Source organism: Schistocerca serialis, chromosome 8 (genome assembly GCF_023864345.2).
Source record: "Schistocerca serialis cubense isolate TAMUIC-IGC-003099 chromosome 8, iqSchSeri2.2, whole genome shotgun sequence".
NCBI lineage: Eukaryota > Metazoa > Arthropoda > Insecta > Orthoptera > Acrididae > Schistocerca > Schistocerca serialis.
Genome location: NC_064645.1, coordinates 341,047,309 through 341,069,132, shown reverse-complemented (window position 1 = coordinate 341,069,132; position 21,824 = coordinate 341,047,309). Strand labels below are relative to the sequence as shown.

The following is a 21,824-nucleotide window of genomic DNA, read 5'->3' as shown; positions in this document are numbered from 1 at the left end:
TGTTTGTATTTCTAATATGTGATGATTGATGCAGTCTTTTCAGCTATGAAAAGTGAGTTATTGAGATTTGGTAATCACTAAAACACATGTGTTCCATGCATAATTGTTACTATCATCACTCATTTGCATACATATAAAAACAAAGCAGCAAACCATAACCAAATGTTTGTTTTTATATGATAGCTTTCATGCATTTCTAGTTTCTTTCACCATCATTTGTTCTAACTTATTTACATAATGTTTTGAATATATATTCACCTTCTTTATAGCGGAATCTTCTTTTTAATCAAAAGTGTTGTGTATATGTCAGTGTATTTAACTCCAGTGAACCTCAAAACCACCATTTTACAAAATGCATTTTCTTGCCTTAGCAACCACTGAAAAATGATTATTTGAGTATCACTTGTCTGAAGCAACTTGAGGCCAATATAACAATAGCTAGCACATACATTTTAAGCTTCTGTGCTTTAGTAAGTGAGGCTAGAGCACATGAATGGTGTTGGGGACAAGGAACAGCTTTTATATTTTAACTAAAAAAATGAGTGATTATAATGAAAATATAAGGAAATAAATAATATAAATTTTTAGATGTTATTAAGCACCTTCTCCCTTGTACTTCCTTAGTAAGTGCACATTATTTTTTTACTAATACATTAATTTAAGAGCAATTACATTTGTTTCAGATGAAGAACTGCAGCCAGTTCTCAAGTACTACCAAGGTTCATCAATAGAATCTGGGCTTGTGGCAGATGCTGATGGTTTCCACCTAAACAATAAGAATCTCACTATATTCAGTGGTGCACTTCATTATTTCAGAGTGCATCCTTCCTACTGGGAAGATCGCATAGCCAAGATTAGTGCTTTGGGACTTGTTGCGGTTGAGACGTAAGTTCACATTTATATGTTCTATATGTCTAACTTACATCTCTCAGTACTGCTTTTGTTCCTACCACACACTGCCCATATGCCATTTTATTAGCAATGCACACTCCTAAATATTCTATTAGTTTTGTGCTAAGATATTTGGGAAACATAAGATTGATGGTTTTTGAAAGTGTCAGATACACTAGCAGATGGCATGAATTGCCTGGGACTTTTTCTTTACTTTATTGACATTACACAAATGTGTACAAATAAGAAAGTGTAATTATACTAATAGTTCACCAAATAGTATGTGCAGCTTGCATATCATAAGTCAGGCTAACATTATGTGAGAAACTAAAACATAAAAAACCATGTTTTGTGAATTTCCAAAAGACTATCTTGAGGTGAAGCTCATTGTGTTATTTTGATCATATACATATTCTAGGCAAAAATCTTAAAACAAATATTGCCATTTGGTTAAACAGTGGTTTTGGGTCAAATTTTCAGTCTTAATTATTTTTTATAAATATTTATGAACTTACTTAATGATAAAAGTTAAAAGATCTGACTGTCAATCTGTCTTTTAGATATGTACCATGGAACTTACATGAGCCTGAGGAAGGTGTTTACGACTTTGGAGATGGAGACCGAGAATTCTCTGCCTTTTTGAACCTAGATTTATTCATCCAAAAGGTGTACGAAGCTAATCTTCTAATGTTGATAAGGCCTGGACCTTACATTTGTGCAGAGTGGGAATTTGGTGGCTTACCAAGGTATGAAACTGACAAAAAGTCTTGTATTGTTGGATGAGAAAAATTTGTGTATTATGTCATATAAGATAGTTTCAATATATTTCGCATCATTACAAGTGAAGTGCAGATATGGTAATAATAATAATAATAATAATAATAATAATAATCATAATCATCTAACACAGCCACACATCGATCAAGACACATCCAACACATGGCTAAGAAAAGGCAATATATACAGTGAAATGGAAGGATTCATGATTGCAATACAGGATCAAACAATAAACACCAGATATTACAGTAAGCATATTATTAGAGATCCCAATACCACAATAGATAAATGCATACTTTGCAAACAACAAATAGAAACCGTAGATCACATCACAAGTGGATGTACAATACTAGCAAATACAGAATACCCCAGAAGACATGACAATGTAGCAAAAATAATACATCAACAACTTGCCATACAACATAAACTAATAAAGCAACACGTTCCCACATACAAGTATGCACCACAAAATGTAATGTAGAATGATGAATACAAATTATACTGGAACAGAACCATTATAACGGATAAAACAACACCACATAACAAACCTGACATCATACTCACCAATAAAAAGAAGAAATTAACACAACTAATCAAAATATCCATACCCAATACAACAAATATACAGAAGAAAACAGGAGAAAAAATTGAAAAATACATCCAACTGGCTGAGGAAGTCAAGGACATGTGGCATCAGGATAAAGTTGACATTATACCAATTATACTATCAACTACAGCAGTCATACCACACAATATCCACCAGTACATCAATGCAATACAGCTACATCCAAACGTATATATGCAACTACAGAAATATGTAATTATTGATACATGTTCAATTTCCCGAAAGTTCCTAAATGCAATGTAACATATACCGTACAGTTAAAAGGAAGTCACGCTTGATCAAGGTCTGCGTCACTTTTCCATTTTTAACCAGACATAACGTCTGAGACAGGAAAGAGAAATAATAATAATTGCTGTATGGAATGAATATTATGTAGTTGATAATAGAAGATCCTGTAGAAGCCCCTTCGGGAGTACTTAGGATTCTAACAATAATGTACCAATACATCTACTCCTTAATGATATTTTTATTTAATAATAAGAGTGAAATTAAAATGAATTGTGTGATTTACAGTAACAAAATTAGAAGTAAATATAATTTTGATATAGATTATGTGTGGTATCCTCCCCACTCATCTCTTATAGGGTGCCTAAGGGATGCTGCTTTCTCAGATAGCTATACAACAGTTCAAGCAAATCACATTAATGGTTTTTATTACAATACAGTAGATTGACAATTTTGTGTAGCTAGAGAAGGCCGAAATGCACGCGTTAAACTCAAGCAGGCTGGCATGAGGTATCGTTCTTGATGAGACATGCTTCATACGATAACTATCAATTGCTATGGCGCCTTGCTAGGTCATAGCCATTGACTTAGCTGAAGGCTATTCTAACTATCTCTCAGCAAATGAGAGAAAGGCTTCGTCAGTGTAGTCGCTAGCAAAGTCGTCCATACAACTGGGGCGAGTGCTAGTCCGTCTCTCAAGACCTGCCATGTGGTGGCGCTCGGTCTGCGATCACCGACAGTGGCGACATGCGGGTCCGACATGTACTAATGGACCGCGGCCGATTTAAAGCTACCACCTAGCAAGTGTGGTGGCCCGGTGGCTGGCGGTGACACCACATTCCTCCCCCGCAAATCGGCGAATGGTCGTGGTATAAGGCTTCCGCCCGCCGTGGGGAGGACCCCATGTTGACGTATGCGATGAGGTGGGGAGCCTAACAACAGGCGAGGCTGTGGCACCCGCACCCTGCCATTCGGTCCAAGGGGAACTAGGAAACGCCTGAAAACCTAGTCCAGGGTGCACGTCAACATGCGGTGTATGCGCCCTGAGAGATACAGGAGGGGCTGAAGGGTCGACCTCCATTTGGTCGGGGCACCCGACGGGCGAAGACGACATCTGGTCCGGAGCGGGCAAGAGTTCCATGGCGGAGGACAGCTGGTCACGGGAAGCAATCGGCGGCGCGTGACCCAGGGAGGCGCTTGGCGGCTGCAGCGACGCGTCCACTGCGGGCGGCGCCGGCGGCTGCGGCGGCGGCGCGACGCCATGGGGCAAAATGGAAGGCATCGTCGGTAACACCTGGGGATGAGGCGAGCCAGTAGATGGGTCCCCAGGGCGCTGACCGGACAGCACCGTCGCTGAAAGCAGACGGGGAGCGGCAGAACCCAGGCGACGACAGAGGCGCAGCTGATTGAGATGCCGACGCACCTCACCAGAGGCCCCCAAAACCACATACATCGCGCGGTCAAGGCAGCGAAGAATGCGCCCTGCGAGCCAACGCCGTGAACCTCAATAGTTGCGATAGAATACAACGTCGCCTGGAGCAAAATCAGGAGTCTGCCGCTGCACAGGAACCTGATGCGGCGGATGCAGCAAAGACATCAAGGTTCGATGGGGACGACCGTGGAGCAACTCAGCCGGCGAGCGACCATCTCGGGGCTGAGAGCGATATGAAGACAAAAAGAGCAACAACGTGTCCTCCCGAGAATGCGACTCTTTCAACTTCAACATCTGTGACTTGAAAGTCCGGACCAATCATTCAGCAGCACTGTTTGACTGAGGCGAAAACGGTGCGGACGTCAAATGTTGAATACCATTGGCCTTGCAGAATGACTGAAATTCTGCGGACATGAATTGTGGGCCACTGTCGGAAACAACAGTCTGTGGAAGACCTTCAATGCAAAAGATAGCAGACAACGCTTGGATGGTGGCAGATGACATTGTGGAAGACATCCGGACAACAAAAGGAAAATTACTGAAAGAATCGACCACAACCAACCATCGAGCATTCCAGAATGGACCAGCAAAATCGATGTGCAAGCGTTGCCAAGGGGACGTGGCTTTCGGCCATGCAAAGAATTTCCGCAGAGGTGTGGATTGTTGTTCGGCACACGCCATGCAAGAAGAGCACATATTCGTAATCGCAGCATCGATTCCGAACCAAGTACAGTGCTGACGAGCAAGTTGTTTCATTCTCACTATACCCCAATGTCCTTGGTGGAGAAGCCGTAATACAGAGGACTGTAACAAACGTGGGGCCACGACTCTGGACTGATCATTATCAGAATGCAACAGCAAAACACCACGACGAACAAAAAGTCTCTCCTTGTGAGCAAAAAATCTGCGAACCAACGGATCCTCGATCCGTGACTTTGACAAAGGCCATTGCGTAGCAACAAAACGCGAAACGGTAGCAAGGACAGGGTCAGCAGCTGCGGCTGTAGCTACACGACGAAAATCAATCGGAAACGATTCGACCACGTCATCGGTTTCCGCATCAATGAACATGCAAGCAAGTTTGGAAGAATCGAATGCTTTATCCTCAGCAACAGGCAAACGGGACAACGCATCGGCGTTTCCGTGCTTAGCAGTGGACCGATACAAGATATCGTAGCGTTACTGCGAGAGGAAAATAGACCAGCGAATGAATTTCTGTGCTGTACGTGGAGGTACAGGCTTGTTCGGATGAAAAAGTGACGTCAAAGGTTTGTGGTCTGTGATGATGGTAAAGTGACGACCATACAAGAAATCGTGAAACTTTGTAACACCAAACACGAGAGCCAAAGCTTCTTTCTCGATTTGTGAATAATTTCTTTGCGCTGACAAGAGCAATTTGGACACAAAGGCAATAGGGCGATCATGCGAACCATCTTTGTGCGCAAGCACAGCACCGATCCCGAAATTCAATGCATCTACCATCAACAAAAGGGGTTTCCGGGGATCGAATGGCGTAAGGCAAGTATTAGAAAGCAACGCCGATTTCAACTGGCGAAAGGCGCGTTCACATTCCGTCGTCCAGACGAACGGAACACCTTTACGGCGTAAGCGATGAAGCGGAGCTGAAATGGAAGAGGCTTGCGGCACATGGTTAGTATAATAATGTTTTCCCAGCACACTCTGTAGCTGCTTCAATTCTGCGGCGAAGGCAAGTCTTGTATGGCACGGAGGTGCTCTGGACTGGGATGTATGCCGTGGGCATTAATTACATGTCCCAAATATGGTAAGTCACGGGTTGCGGATTCACTGTAGCTTTGAAGTACACGCAAAGTCTCAATTTTCCGGAAGGTTTTTGCAAAATTACTAGGGGTGAAGCCCAGAGAGAAGCCGGCACACGTTCAATTACACCTTGTGATTCTAAATTGTTTAACGTTCTGACGACCTCATCACGCAATGCGTGGGGAACATTGCGCGCTCTGAAAAATTTCGGGTGCGCGTTTACTTTCAGTTCCAAATGTGTTTGATAGTTCTTAACGCAACCAAGGCCCGATGCAAAAATGTCTGCAAATTCTTCACATAGACGAGAAACACTGGCTGATGGCACAGTCTGGTTCACTGAGAGGACCTGATTTACTATCGACAAGTTAAACAACTGAAATAAATCTAAACCAAACAAGTTCACTGCAGAAGAAGAACGAAGAACGTAAAACGACAAAAGTTTTGTTTGTCCCTTATATGTTGCAAGAAGGCTGCACTGTCCTAACACAGGGATATGCTGTCCTGAATATGTAGTTAGCGTAACATTTGCAGCACGCAACGGAGGTGTGTCCAGTTGTTTGTACATGTCGTTATTGAGCAATGAAACTGCAGCTCCTGTATCGAGCTGGAATGGGATCAAGAATACTCAGGCTCATGAACCTTCGCCCATGGACATTCATGTAGTTAATTCCACTCCGCCCAGTACCACTCTCTCTACAAGTGACTGTGTGCGTCCCACAAAAAGTGTGCGTTGACGTCGACGGAAATCACGTCATTTAGCAAGTGATTCTGTACCAGTGTCTGTTCAAATTGCACAAAACAGTCGCTCTTGTCGTCAACAGGACAATAAACTTTTTGTGGACTTGGACATTCATGGCAACGTGATCCCATCCTCGTCGCCACTTTTTGTGTAGCTAGAGAAGGCCGAAATGCACGCGTTAAACTCAAGCAGGCTGGCGTGAGGTATCGTTCTTGATGAGACATGCTTCATACGATAACTATCAATTGCTATGGTGCTAGGTCGTAGCCATTGACTTAGCTGAAGGCTATTCTAACTATCTCTCGGCAAATGAAAGAAAGGCTTCGTCAGTGTAGTCGCTAGCAAAGTCGTCCGTACAACTGGGGCGAGTGCTAGTCCATCTCTTGAGACCTGCCCTGTGAAGGCGCTCGGTCTGCGATCACTGACAGTGGCGACACGCGGGTCCGACATGTACTAATGGACCGCAGCCGATTTAAAGCTACCACATAGCAAGTGTGGTGGCTAGCGGTGACACCACAGACAATACTTAACTTTGGTTTACAATGTCATGTCGCAAGCTATTGGTGACATGCAAATAATCCATGTCTTTCGCTACATAGAATGTCCATGGAAGTAATGGATCTGGATCACAAGTAACAGCTCTGCTAGTGCCCATCTTCTACTGTCCAGCTGAGGCTGGCAGAAGCTGCGCTTATATTCTCTTCAGGTAGAAGCCACTCCTGTTGTGGTGATGTCCTAGTCAGCGTGCTATCGGCTGACAGTGTCTCATGGCCCTCTCTGCTCTTGTGTCCTCCATTTTCATGCCGGCACTTGTTGATACGCTGGAACATTATGTGTACCTGTCTACAGTTCAAACTGGTTTTACAAGGAGCAGTCAAATGAAAATAACACAGATACAAAAAAGTAAGCAAACTGTTTATTATTTCAAAAGTAATCACCATAACTGTTTATATGTTTTTCCCCCGCTGAGACAAGGTGGTCAATGCCTTCATGGAAAAATGTTTGCAGTTGCCTACAGAATTGTGTTTGTACCCAGGTGTGCACATCTTCATCCAAAGCATATCGACAAACACAAACATCTTCTCTCAGGCCTCCAAAAATATGATAACTGAGTGAGGGGAGTTCAGGAGTGTGTGGAGGATGTGTGAGGCCTTCCCAGCAAAACTTCTGCAGCATACTCAAAATAACCTTGTCAACATGTGGGCAGGTACTATCATGCAACAGAACAATGCTGTCCATCTGTATTCCTGTGCATTTGACCATCTTGTCTCACAGTGGGATAAATTTATTAACTGTTACGGTGAATATTTTTGAAATAATAAACATTTTACTTACTTTTTTCCCATCTTTCACATTTTCATTTGACAGCCCCTTACATATTCTGGTGCAAAAGCTATTAACAAGTTGCTTGCATACACCTGGCAGGAAATTGGAATCCCAAAATTTCCAGAGTTAAAACAAAAGAACTCCATTTCTAATTTATCAGAATATTTGTCCTCAGGGATGTAAGTTATGCGTAGCTCTAATGCTTGCATCAAACAAACCTAGGCTTCACCAGTATTTGTACAGTTGATAGTGTTCTGTGTAAAGTTACATAAATATTTCATTTGAAGTATTAGATAAAAACAGAGGCTAAGTAATTTAAAAGAAGGAGCCGCGGTTTTTTCAAAGAAGTTTTTCACCTGACATACATAAATATTGGTAAGATAATAGAACAATTACCATAAACATCAGTGTGAGTAAATTGGCACTAGTCATAATTTGTTGATAATGTACTTTAGAGAGTAGGCTGAAATGGCTGCTTCTTCCTGTTTAAGTATACCTTCTTTCACACAACATCATAGCACATACACACACACAATTTGCCCAGGCTTCCGCCCCCCCCCCCCCCCCCTGCACACACACATTGCCCAGGCTTCTGCCCCCCCCCCCTTGCACACACACACACACACACACACACACACACAATACTTTCCTAAACCTTCTGTGCTCCAACACATTTTCCCTGGCCCCAGCTGCCACAATCCATCCTTCTCTCCTTTCAAAATTGTGTGCCTGTACAGTCACTCCACAGCTAAGTCTGCCATAGGTCAGGTGTTGTACTTTCTTTAACTCTATCTATGCACCACCTCTTATTAATCAGTTGCAGGGGAGCAGTTGCCTTTTTCAATTTTGGTTACTAGATTCTACTAGGGGCATGGGAGAAGGATGTGGGAATACCTTTGAATTCATGTGATTCCCAAATGATTTTTTATAGTCTGAACAAATTGACTGGTATTGATGAGAAAGCAACATTTCTTCAGTTTCATTGTTCTTTCAAATCTATCAGCAGTTAATCTGAAATTATAATTATGCTTCTTTTGTGTGTGCGTTGCATATGACTATTTTTGGATAATGTCAATTCTTCTTTTGTAGCTGGCTGCTCAGAACATCTGGTATCAAAGTACGAACTTCTGATGAAAAATACACTTCAAAAGTAAAAGCATACTATGATAAACTACTGCCAATTATAGCAAAATGGCAGTTTATAAAAGGTGGACCTATCATTGCAGTTCAGGTGAGTCTTATATTGATGTGATGTTTGTGGTCACTGAAGTTATGTTATATAATTTGAGAATGATGTACATTTACTATCATTCTTATTTCTGTTCTGTAGTTTGTCTGCTCCTGTTGACCTGGGCTTCTGACGTGATACCTCTCTGCCACTTCTGCTATCTTTATGAACCATTTTCTTTATCATTGCATTCGAGCATATCACAGAGAATGTATTTGTTGCTAAATTCTTGATAATTACATGTTTCCTTTGTGTCTTGTAAATGATGCTGCTTCATATTTTATTGTTGACAAACACAGGTTGGTTTGGAATTACTTATTGTTTTAATGTTTAATATTCATTATTAGATTTTGCTTAACTTTCTTTACTGCTTACGAATGTGATTTGGCCACACATGATATGTAGTCATAGTTAAACTGATAACATGTTCTTTACCTTTTGTTCAGTTGGAGAATGAGTATGGCTCAACTGGTGTCGTTGACAAAGAGTACCTGACATTTTTACGTGATCTGTACCTCAGTCATGGAATTGAAGGATTATTTTACACATCTGATTCTCCTCTTAGCAGTGGTGATCGTGGATCTTTGGAAGGAGGTAAAACAATTATTTATTTTTTGGTGATGTCTAATAAAATGAAATACTTATTAATGCTACTTTGTCAATGTTAATAAATTGATTTAATTGAGGGAAATAGTAAATTATCAGACAGAATTGCTGCTCAGTACTTACTTTCGATACGTGAAATGTATAGCACCATTGATAGATGCACATAAAAGTAAATGAGACAAACTAGCTTTCAGCACTAATAGTTCCTTCATTGGGGAGGAGTGAGGGATATATACTGCAAAGTTAAAAAAGAGGGTTAGGTTACGCAGACTCCAAGGTGAGAGAGATCCACTTATAGTGAGGATGAAGGTAACTGGACTGAAGCTAGCACTGGTTACCAGTGTGCCATCTGATCTCCTCTCTGTGACTCCTACTCCTTCATCTTTGTCCGCCCTCTTCCTCACTACAGATGGGTTTCTCTCATCTTAGTGTTTGATTGACTTGTCATTGTTTTTCACTCCCACAACCTGTCCCCCTCCTCTTCCTGAGGAAGGAACTATTATTTTTGAAAGCTAAGAAGTGCATTACTTTAATCTGTCAGCAGTACTGCATGTTTCACCACCTCAGCACTACTGGCCAGTAATTCTATCCCATTATTTATTAGTTTTCATGATGTGCAATGGAAGAACTACCAGCCCATCACTGATACATTGTTTTTTAGTAAATTGAAACATGTGCAAAATCCATGAGTTTTATTTATCCAGAAGTTAACTATTTTTTGGAAACCAAAACAATCTTCAACCACAAATTTGTTTATTCAATTCACTAACCATTTTTGGTCTTTATTATCACCATCAGATCAATCTCAAAAGAGAAAGGACATGCATATTTAATAGTGAATTGCAACAGTATAAATAGTAGTGTTGATTCACATGACCTGAGAAGCATCAAACAAGTAACATATCTGCCTCCTTGAACTTAGCAAAGTATGCAAATAAAATTCTTAGCCATGACTGGCAACATCACAAAATACAAAAACATAGTAAAACTGTGATGAACAGTCATGACCTGTGATGTAGGGCCACTGTTAGCATGCTGTGCTTACAGCTTGTGTACAAACAGCTGAGGAGGCTTGGCCACTATGTGTTGCTCATCATAAGCACAGTTTACAATCAAGTTACAAAGGGAGAGGATGTTTATAATTATATATAAGCCAAAATAGGGTGAGTTGAAAATGTAATTAAAAAAGAGCTAGAGCATAAATATGGGACCACAGTAAAATATCAGTTCAAAGTGTTAATTGTAGCTCTCAAATATATGTCTATGGCATATATAGTACATAATGATATTAATTGAAAGCAGCATACAGAGATACAGGAAGAAAGCCACAGGTACAATGAGCTCATATAAACAGAGCCAAGAAGATGCATGCACGGACAGGGACAGAAACAGAAAAACAAATGGACAGGGTCAGCATATCAGGACAGGCAAAAGCTATAACAGCCTGTCATACAGCAAAAAATAGGCAGTTGGGATTTGATTCAGAACTGAAATAGTGTGGTATGTCTTGTTCCTTTACATCTCTTTTCTTCCAGAAGGTCCAGTAGGTGGCCCTTCGATACAGTATGTATGACTTGCATGTTGTAATGTATGTTGGTTACAGCATGCTGCTGTTCAATCAGATGTAGTCCAAATACAGTTGTATATTTTCTGCAGATGTGTATGTTCCCGAAATCTAATGTTGAAATTTGTGCCCGTCTGTGCAATATAAAATGTATCACAATTATTGCAGTGTATTTTATAGACATCTGAATTTCACAGTTTCTTTTGTTTGTGTCTAAGCTGAATTTTCAAATTATTATTTATTTGAAAGCTGCATCTGATGGTTGTGCTCTTAAGGTGCTTCTTTGGTTATGCTTTTTTTCTCTAGCTATTGAAACACTTGAAAAATGTCATGCAGACTCAATTATTGTTACTTTTTGTTGCTTTCTGTTGAGTGTTTATATTCTTTAGTTTTCTATATCTTATTGTATGGTAGCATGACAAAGCTTTCTGTGTAACTTTTTGGCATGGCTAAGTGGTCTAATAAGTCTAATTCTTTAAATATTTTTTGGCTGTCTAATGGTAAGTGAATATATTGGTATATGATGGAAATAAAAAATGCTCTTTTATACCCTGTAGGGTGACAGGACTTGGCACGAAAAATATCACCACTAAGTGCAGAACTTTTATAAATGCTGAACATATGTCTATGGTATAGAAAACAGCCATTGTGCAAAGGCGTTGATACTGTTTGCACTAACACCAAGATATTGTCTACACAACATTTATAAGAAATTATTTAATTTTTACTGTTTGCAAATTTATTAAAAAATTATTTTCAACCCAGTAATTAAAATATCAGCCAGTGTGCCAGCTAAGCTGTTTCACATTGCAAGGCCTTTTTTAGGCAATTTATTTTATTATTACAAGTGAAGTGCAGTAGTTATAAAACAGTATGAGTTCAGACATTTCAGTGGACTCAATGGTTTCTGAAGTACTAATTTTCTTGTGGGATGTCAGATAACATTTTATAATTTTGATAGTTTCATTAATTGGTACATTGGTACAAATGTTAGTGATATTGAGTGATGCACACCCGGTTAGCCGTGCGGTCTAACGTACGGCTTTCTGGACCAGGAAGGAGTGCCTGGTCCCCGGCACGAATCCGCCCGGTGGACTTGTGTTGGGGTCCAGTGAGCTGGACAGTCTGTAAATGGTTTTTAGGCAGTTTTCCATCTGCCTCAGTGAATGTGGGCTGGTTCCCCTTAATCCGCCTCAGCTACACTATGTTGACGCTTGCTGCGCAAACAAGTTCTCCACGTATGCGTACACCACCATTACTCTACCACACAAACATAGGTGTTACACTTGTCTGGTGTGAGACATTCCCTGGGGGGGATTCCACTGGGGACCGAACCACACAACAACCCTGATAGAGTGGTTCAGTCTGGGGCGGTGGAGGGGAAAAGTGGACTACGGTAGTCATCATGGGGCTGTGGAGCACAGCAGCTGTGGCGGGGGCAGGGCCTCTCTGTTGTTTCTAGGCCCCCGGTAAACATATAATACAATACAATATTGAGCAATACTAAAATTGCATAATCAGGAATGGTTATCTCTTTAATGGCATTAGCTAATTCTCAAATGGTCTTTAACTCTGAAATTTTGCTGATTTCAATTTTACATTTAGTATTTTATAAAATTTTTAATTAGGGTATCACCTGTTGTTAACAACAGGGCAATTTGGATTACAGTTGTTACACATTTTTACTTGAGATGTAAGTTTGCAGATACTGAGGTTCGTAATTTTAGAAGCTTCTCTTTGTTTCTTTGTAAGTAAAAATCTAGAGTTACCTATATTTTTACTAAAGTATGTTTGGTTTTTTAAAGATCCTTACATACCACAGTAGCACCATTCACTGTGAAAAAATGTTTCATATTTGCCAGTGTAGTCATGGTCGAATGTTATAACAGTGATATTGCATTTATTGGTTTTAGTGGCTATAGTCTTTTGGATTTCTAGTTAAACATTGAGGGTTTTTCCAGCCAAGGCCCATCAGCTGTTTGTACTGCAACTGTAAACACTGAGCTAATGGTGGCTCTGCATCATGGCCCATGAGTGTTCATCACAGTTTAATAATGTTTTAACTCACATAAAAAAAGTTTTCCATCACCTCAGTTCCGAGAGTTCTAGAATTTGTATACAGAAAATTGGAACAGAGGTAAACATAAACATCATTACCACCATTTTTATTGCTTATGAAAACCACACATTGCATGTTCTACCATCACACAGCAAGACCTTGAGAGATGGTGGTCCAGATTGCTGTACACACCAGTACCTCTAATACCCAGTAGCAGAGCCTCTTGCATTGATGCATGCCTGTATTCATTTTGGCATACTATCCACAAGTTCATCAAGGCAGTGTTGGTCCAGAATGTCACACTCCTCAATGGCGATTCGGCGTGGATCCCTCAGAGTGATTGGTGGGTCATGTCATCCATAAACAGCCCTTTTCAATCCATCCCAGGCATGTTCAATAGGGTTCATGTCTGGAGAACATGCTGGTCACTCTAGTTGAGCAATGTCATTATCCTGAAGGAAGTCATTCACAAGATGTGCATGATGGGAGCGCAAATTGTCATCCATGAAGACAAATGCCTCGAGAATGTGCTGCCAACATGGTTGCACTGTGTCGGAGGATGGCATTCACGTATCGTACAGCTATTATGGGGCCTTCCATGACCACCAGTGGCTTATGTCAGCCCCACATAATGCTACCCCAAAACAGCGGGGAGCCTCCACCTTGCTGCATTCACTGGACAGTGTGTCTAAGGCGTTTAGCCTGACCGAGTTGCCTCCAAACACGTGTCCGACGATTATCTGGTTGAAGACATATGTGACAGTCATTGGTTAAGAGAATGTGATGCCGATCCTGAGCAGTCCATTTGGCATGTTGGCCCCATCTGTACCGCACTGCTTGGTGTCATGGTTGCAAAGCTGGACCTCGCCATGGACATCGGGAGTGAAGTTGTGCGTCATGCAGAGTATTGTGCCAGCTTGAGTCATAACGTGACTTTCTGTGGCTGCATGAAAAGCATTATTCAACATGGTGATGATGCTGTCAGGGTTCCTCTGAGCCGTAATCTGTAGGTAGCAGTCATCCACAGCAGTAGTAGCCCTTGGTCAACCTGACCGAGGCATGTCATCGACAGTTCTTGTCTTTCTCTATCTCCTTCATGTCCAAACAACATCGCTTTGGTTCACTTCGAGACACTTCGAGACACATGGACACTTCCCTTGTTGAGAGCCCATCTTGGCACAAAGTAACAATGAAATCGAACTGCAGTATTGACTGTCTAGGCATAGTTGAATTACAGACAACACGAGCTGTGTACCTCCTTACTGGTGGAATGACTGGAACTGATTGGCTGTCGGACCCTCTCCGTCTAATAGGTGCTGGTCATGCATGGTTGTTTACATCTCTGGGTGGGCTTAGTGACATCTCTGTACAGTCAAAGGGACTATGTCTGTGATACAATATCCACAGTCAATGTGTATCTTCAGGAGTTCTGGGAACGAAGGTGATGCAAAACTTTTTTATGTGTGTATATTTTGTGATGATAAGACTTATGGATAAGAATTTTATTTGCTTCTTTTACTAAGTAAAAGGACACAAGTACATTATTTGTCACATGATTCATGTGAATCAATGCTACTACTTACATGGTTGTAATTTATCATAATGCTCTTACTCATGAATATCCACATGCCTTTTTTGGATCAATCTCATGATTATCATAATGATCAAAACCAGTTATTGAAGTCAATAAATAAACTTGCGATCAAAGACTGTTTGGTTTCCACATATTATCAAACACTGAATCGCTGTTACCACCAAGGTGATCATGACACCACTCATTAACTATTATTTATTATTCCAGCAATGGAAAATGCATGCCCCTCCCCCTCCCCCCCCCCCCCCCCCCCCCACACACACACAAATGACACATAGAAGATAGTGTGTTCCACTATTGTGTCCCACTGTTGTAGGTGGAAGTTGGGTGCAGATCTTTATTTTATTATTACACATACATATTATGATATTTTCACAACTGTATAGGATTTCTTTCTTCCAGCATCTAATTAAAAATATAAGAACTTTGCACTTTGGCTCCCTTGCTCAGACAGCATATAAATGAAAATGGACAGGCTCCAGTTGTGCTCTACATAGTTACTGGCTTGTGGCAGGGTCCATTTAACCACTCATGATAAGATGTAAAGATATTACTACCCATGCAACCACTGTGTGGACAGCTAACTTCTTTTTGATGTAAGAAAAATTGTAAACTTTAACTGCAGGTTTCTTAATTTTAAAGAAGCTAGTGTAATTTGTGTTTACATGGACAAGATACTCTTGTTTATTGATATTATTGGCAGACTTAACATCTAACACTCTTCAATAGAAGGGGACTAATAGCTCCACCAATGAATAATTTAAAAATTTGCAGCTCATGAAGTCTTTGTATTTGTAGCTTTACAGACTGCAAACTTCCAAGTCAATCCAGAGGATCAGCTCAACAGGCTAAAGGAATTACAACCAGATAAACCAGCAATGGTCATGGAATATTGGTCAGGATGGTTTGATCACTGGATGGAGAGCAGTCACTCAACTACATCGGTTGAAAGTATGCTTTTATATTTAAACCAATAACATACTTGGAAACATTTGTTGGTTTAGAAATCAGAAAGTAATAGCTTATGTTTTGATAAATTTCTAGTGAAAGTGCACAATTAGTGTCTAGTAGATTGTGACAGACTTAGCTTGACCAGAATGCTGCATTGTGCAATATGAAAACTGATGATCAGATAATTATGTGAAGTGATCACTAGCCTCATAATGCTGATGATTAGAATTTTTATGTGTATTTAATCATTTTTAAATATTTCAAATCATTGCTACTTCTGTGTGACATAAAAATTTATTTGTAAGTACCTTATGAATTCTTATTACCAAAATCGTAATTTTTTGTAATTGGTAAGATTCAATAATTGTGTTCTTCTTTTTTTCTTCTAAAAAAGGTTTCCGTGATGTCTTGGAGAGGATAATAACATTTCCGGCATCTTTTAACCTCTACATGTTTCATGGAGGCACAAGCTTTGGATTCATGAATGGAGCAAACATTGCAGATACATTCCCAACTTATACTCCAGATGTTACTAGCTATGGTAAACCATTAGTTCACAATACATGGCTTCAGACTAAATGATAGCACTAGTAAATTGTAGGAAATAACGTGCAAGTAACTATTCTCATAATTCAGACCTCATGCTATTATACAAAATATGGAAGAACTGAACTATCTGCCTCAGCAGAGAGTGCTCTATTTATTGATGCATGAAATTTTCTGGTAAATTTTATTAGTCCAAAATAAGCCCCCAGACTTTCCAGAAATTAGAAATCCTTTAGAAACCCTTAAAGATAAATAGTGTCAAATCGAAAGACTTGCATCCAGCGAACGGTCTACCCGACGGGAGGCCCTAGTCACACGACATTTATTTTACTGCAGGATGGAGGAATAAAAGCAATGACCTGCATCTCATCAGCGACTGACCATAACTACTACATAATGTTGGACAACATTTAGCATGTTGAATTGCTCTTCCTGTAGCTTCCTGGATCTGGATCTATCTAGTGGCCTCCATGTGAAGGTATTGATGGATCCTTGTATTCTGGTTGCATCATATCATATTGTCATGGTCATTACAATGTGCAAATGGGGTTACTTCTGTCAAGGTATTGCAATTGTTGGGTGTGTCTTCAAGTTCCCTGTACCAGAAGCCCCTGTTGTAGGTCTGTGGCCCAGGACTATGATAGGGCTTCATGTGCGTGTCATGGACAACACCTCTGTATTTTTGTGTCCTTGATGTCAGATCAAACAGTGAAAAATCCAGGATGGAATAATGACAGTTATATGAGGAGATACTGATGCACAATAGGCACAACAAAAAGACTGCTATACATTTAAGCTTTCAGCAAAAAGACCTTCTTCTCAAGTACAAAACACACACACATTAATGCATGCACAACTCATACAGACATCTGTCTCTGGCCCCTGAGACCAGACTGTAAGCAACTGCACCTAATGGGAGAAGCAATCCACAGGTGGTGGGGTAAGGAGAATGCTGGGATGAGGAGAGGGAGGGATAGCAGGATAGGGCTGGGGGAGAGTGTGGTGCTACATGTGGCAGCATTCACGGATGTGGTGGGGCAGTGTAGGGCTGTTGGGTGCAATTGGGAGGCTTGAGGAGGGGGAGAGGGAGCAGAAAAGGTGAGAAGTAGAGAAGGGGAAAAAGAATAGTGTGTTCATTGGTAGAGTAGAAGGCTGTTTAGTGATGGGGTCAGAGCAGGGATGAGGACAGGTGTATGAAGGACAGGGACTAGTGAAGGGTGAGGTGAGGGAGGTTACAGAAATTAAGATATATTGCAGCAAGAGTTCCCACCTGTGCAGTTCAGAAAAACTGGTGTTGGTAGGAAGGATGCAGATAGGGTAGGCTGTGAAGCTGTCATTGTAGTGAAACACAGTGTGTTGAGCAGCATGTCCAGCAACTGGGTGGTCCAGCTGTCTCTTGCCTGCAGTTTTTTGGTGTCCATTCATGCAGACAGACAGCTTGGTCATGCTCACATAGATAGCAGCACAGTGATTGCAGCCTAGTTTGTAGATCAGATGACTGCTTTCACAGGTAGCCCAGCCTTTTATGGAACAGGTGATACCTGTGACTGGCCTGGAGTAGGTGATGATGGGAGGATGTATGGGACAGGTCGGGGATCTTGGTCTACTGCAGGGATAGGAGTCATGATGCAAGGGGTTGAGAGCAGGGGTGAAGTGCAGGTGGACAAGGATATTGCGCAGGTCCAATAGGTGGCAGAATATCATTGTGGTTGGGCTGAGAAGGATAGTTGGTAGGATATACCTTGTTTCAGGGCACAGAGGGAAGTAGTCAAAACCCTGATGGGGAATGTGCTTCAGTGTTGGGTGGTATTGGGTCATGAAGGGAGCGCTCCTTTGTGACCAGACAGAGGGAATGTGGGAGGTGATAGGTGATGCAAGAAACAAGGCCCAGGAGAATTGCTTTTGTATATAGCTGGAATGGTAATTTTGGTCTGTGAAGGCCTCACTGAGACCCTTGGTATATTTGAAGAGGGACTGCTTATCACTACAGATATGACGGCCATGGGTGGCTAGGCTATATGGAAAGGACTTCTCAGTATGGAACGAGTGGCAGATGTTGAAGCGGAGATATTGTTGGTGGTTGGTAGGTTTCATACAGACAGAGGTACTGATGCAGCTGAATCACTGAAAGGTACATAAACAAGTCTGGATTTTTGCTAGCCTTTGGATGAATCCTTTTTCAGAGCTGTAGAATATACATACATACACACAAGCACAGAACTGTACAGCTACCTTGTCTCACCTGACTGCACTGTGTTGGCACTGCTATTGAATCTAGCTTGTTTTGTTTACTGTACATTCATCTGAATGAGGTTGGTAATTTTTTTTTTCATTTTTACTGTAATAAAACATTTTAAATTTAATTTAATTAATGACATATTAAGATTTGAGTGGAATCACTAGATACATTTCTCCTGCATGATTTGTGACAGTGGAACTTTGATAGCTTTATTGTTTGGTTTCAGATTATGATGCACCACTTTCAGAGGCAGGAGATTACACAGAAAAGTACACAGCAGTAAAAGAGCTTTTGGAGCAATACGCTCCCAGACAATTCCTCAAGGCAGATGCTCCAAAAGAGAGTGATAAAGTGGCCTACGCTGATGTTCCTCTTCTTGGACAGCTGACTTTAGATGAAATTGTTGCACAAGTGGTATGCTGTTATACATTTATGTATGGTTATGGGCTTGAAGGCAGTCTCAAGTGAGAGTTGCATTTTCGAAATGTAGCCGAACTCTCACCCCGCTTAACAAAACAGACATTTTAAATTTCAGTACCAGTTTGAAGAAAGCAAGAACATGTAATGGAAAAAATATTTTGTCATTCTCTGCAAAACTAACAGAAGTTTCCCCTCTCTCTCTTGAACCTTTTCATGAATTCAGAACAACTTTTTTTATTGGGGTGGGGGGGGGGGGGGGGCGAAGTGGTGGGGGGGGGTCACGTTGCAAAATTCACCTTGATATTTGGCCAAAAGTATTCATACTAAAGACAGACTTACACACTTTTATGTGCTAGCAGTTTTTGCCAGAAATTTTTGCTTTTTGAATGAAACATTAAACAGTAAATTGGCATATTTAAAAAATGGTTTTCATTGTTGAGATTTCCAAACAGATTAATACTGTGTGCCAGACCTTGGATTAAACCCAGAATATTGTCTATGATAGGCAAAAATCCAACTAACTTTGCCATATGAACATGCTTTATAGCCTTACTGCTTCAAAGCTTCACTCTACCAATGTTGCTCTCTGAGTATTAAAAGCTATTACTCTTTCCTATGAAGCAACTGATGCATTTAGTTTCCCTTTCGTACCTGGTGTTCCATGTCTGATAGATTCCTTCACAGAACATCTACATCTACATCCATACTCTGCGGAGGGTACCTTGAGTACCTCTATCGGTTCTCCCTTCTATTCCAGTCTCGTATTGTTCATGGAAAGAAGGATTGTTGGTATGCCTCTGTGTGGGCTCTAATCTCTCTGATTTTATCCTCATGGTCTCTTCGCGAGATATACATAGGAGGGAGCAATATACTGCTTGACTCCTTGGTGAAGGTATGTTCTCGTAACTTCAACAAAAGCCCGTACTGAACTACTGAGCGTCTCTCCTGCAGAGTCTTCCACTGGAGTTTATCTATCATCTCCGTAACACTTTTGCGATTACTAAAAGATCCTGTAATGAAGTGCACTGCTCTCTGTTTGATCTTCTCTATCTGTTCTATCAACCCTATCTGGTATGGATCCCACACTGCTGAACAGTATTCAAGCAGTGGGCGAACAAGCGTACTGTAACCTACTTCCTTTGTTTTCGGATTGCATTTCCTTAGGATTCTTCCAGTGAATCTCAGTCTGGCATCTGCTTTACCGACGATCAACTTTATATGATCATTCCATTTTAAATCACTCCTAATGCGTACTCCCAGATAATTTAGGGAATTAACTGCTTCCAGTTGCTGACCTGCTATATCGTAACTAAATGATATGGGATCTTTCTTTATATTTATTCGCAGCACATTACACTTGTCTACATTGAGATTCAATTGCCATTCCCTGCACCATTCGTCAATTCGCTGCAGATCCTCCTGCATTTCAGTACAATTTTCAATTGTTACAACCTCTTGATACACCACAGCATCATCCTCAAAAAGCCTCAGTGAACTTCCGATGTCGTCCACAAGGTCATTTATGTATACTATGAATAGCAACGGTCCTACGACACTCCCCCGTGGCACACCTGAAATCACTCTTATTTCGGAAGACTTGCCTCCATTGAGAATGACATGCTGCGTTCTGTTATCTAGGAACTCCTCAATCCAATCACACAATTGGTCTGATAGTCCATATGCTCTTACTTTGTTCATTAAACGACTGTGGGGAGCTGTATCGAATGCCTTGCGGAAGTCAAGAAACACGGCATCTACCTGGGAACCCGTGTCTATGGCCCTCTGAGTCTCGTGGACGAATAGCGCGAGCTGGGTTTCACACGACCATCTTTTTCGAAACCCATGCTGATTCCTACAGAGTAGATTTCCAGTCTCCAGAAACGTCATTATACTCGAACATAATACGTGTTCCAAAATTCTACAACTGATCGACGTTAGAGATATAGGTCTATAGTTCTGCACATCTGTTCGACGTCCCTTCTTGAAAACGGGGATGACCTGTGCCCTTTTCCAATCCTTTGGATTGCTACACTCTTCTAAAAAGGACTGTAATTAAATGATGTATAAAACTGATGGAAAATAAATAGTGATATGCAGAAAGGCAAGTACCCACAATAGACAAGAGTCAGATAGAAAGTGTTTATTATTATTATTATTGTTATAACCTTATTTGAAATGAAGCTTAAATTCTTTTGTGGGAAGATACATAACTAAATTTATAGCATAGATCAGTTCATAATCACATTTTGCATTTGAGACTGGTTTAGCTTCTGGCTGTGATTCCGTTTCATCACATTTCATTTATTTATTACAACACCCCATTCATGCTCTCTGCAACAACTTAATACATGTATTGTATTCTGTGAATTTTCCTTTTGCTTCTGAGCCTTATTGAAGACCCTGTATCATGGCAGTGACACGTCTATAGCAACTGAAATTTCTCAGGCCAATTCTTGCTACTCTTCTTTGCATAAAATCAAACTGCAAAGTCAGATTTGATTGGAATGGATCCCAGAGACAACTACAATACTCTAACTCAAACATAACCAAGGATCGTTTCATTTCTTCCTTCACTGCGCTTGAGTGACCCTACAAAAACCATATCACAAGAAAGAAGACCTTGTTTTGCAGCACAGCTAGCAACATACTAAATTTATGTACTTCATCAGAGAGAACGGTCCCCTTGAACCCTTTCTGTCTCCCTGAAAATTACAGACACATTTTGCACTTCACAAAGCACAAAAACATAAATATTGTATGACTGCAATTTTAGTGAGTCACAATTGGCATCAGCCAACAAATACAAATAACTGGGAGAAACAA

At 40.8% G+C, this 21,824-nt stretch overlaps 1 protein-coding gene across 2 annotated transcripts in view; it reads left to right on the top strand.

The window, feature by feature from the left end:
* The window catches only part of LOC126416297 (beta-galactosidase-1-like protein 2), a 137,812-nt gene that overhangs the window by 81,487 nt on the left and 34,501 nt on the right, over window positions 1-21,824 (top strand). For both annotated transcript variants that reach the window (XM_050083954.1, XM_050083955.1), the window contains exons 2-8: window positions 684-885; window positions 1,452-1,637; window positions 8,884-9,025; window positions 9,469-9,616; window positions 15,644-15,796; window positions 16,191-16,337; window positions 18,808-18,995. In XM_050083954.1, the coding sequence (XP_049939911.1) occupies window positions 684-885; window positions 1,452-1,637; window positions 8,884-9,025; window positions 9,469-9,616; window positions 15,644-15,796; window positions 16,191-16,337; window positions 18,808-18,995 (1,166 nt within the window). The remainder of the gene's footprint in view (window positions 1-683; window positions 886-1,451; window positions 1,638-8,883; window positions 9,026-9,468; window positions 9,617-15,643; window positions 15,797-16,190; window positions 16,338-18,807; window positions 18,996-21,824) is intronic.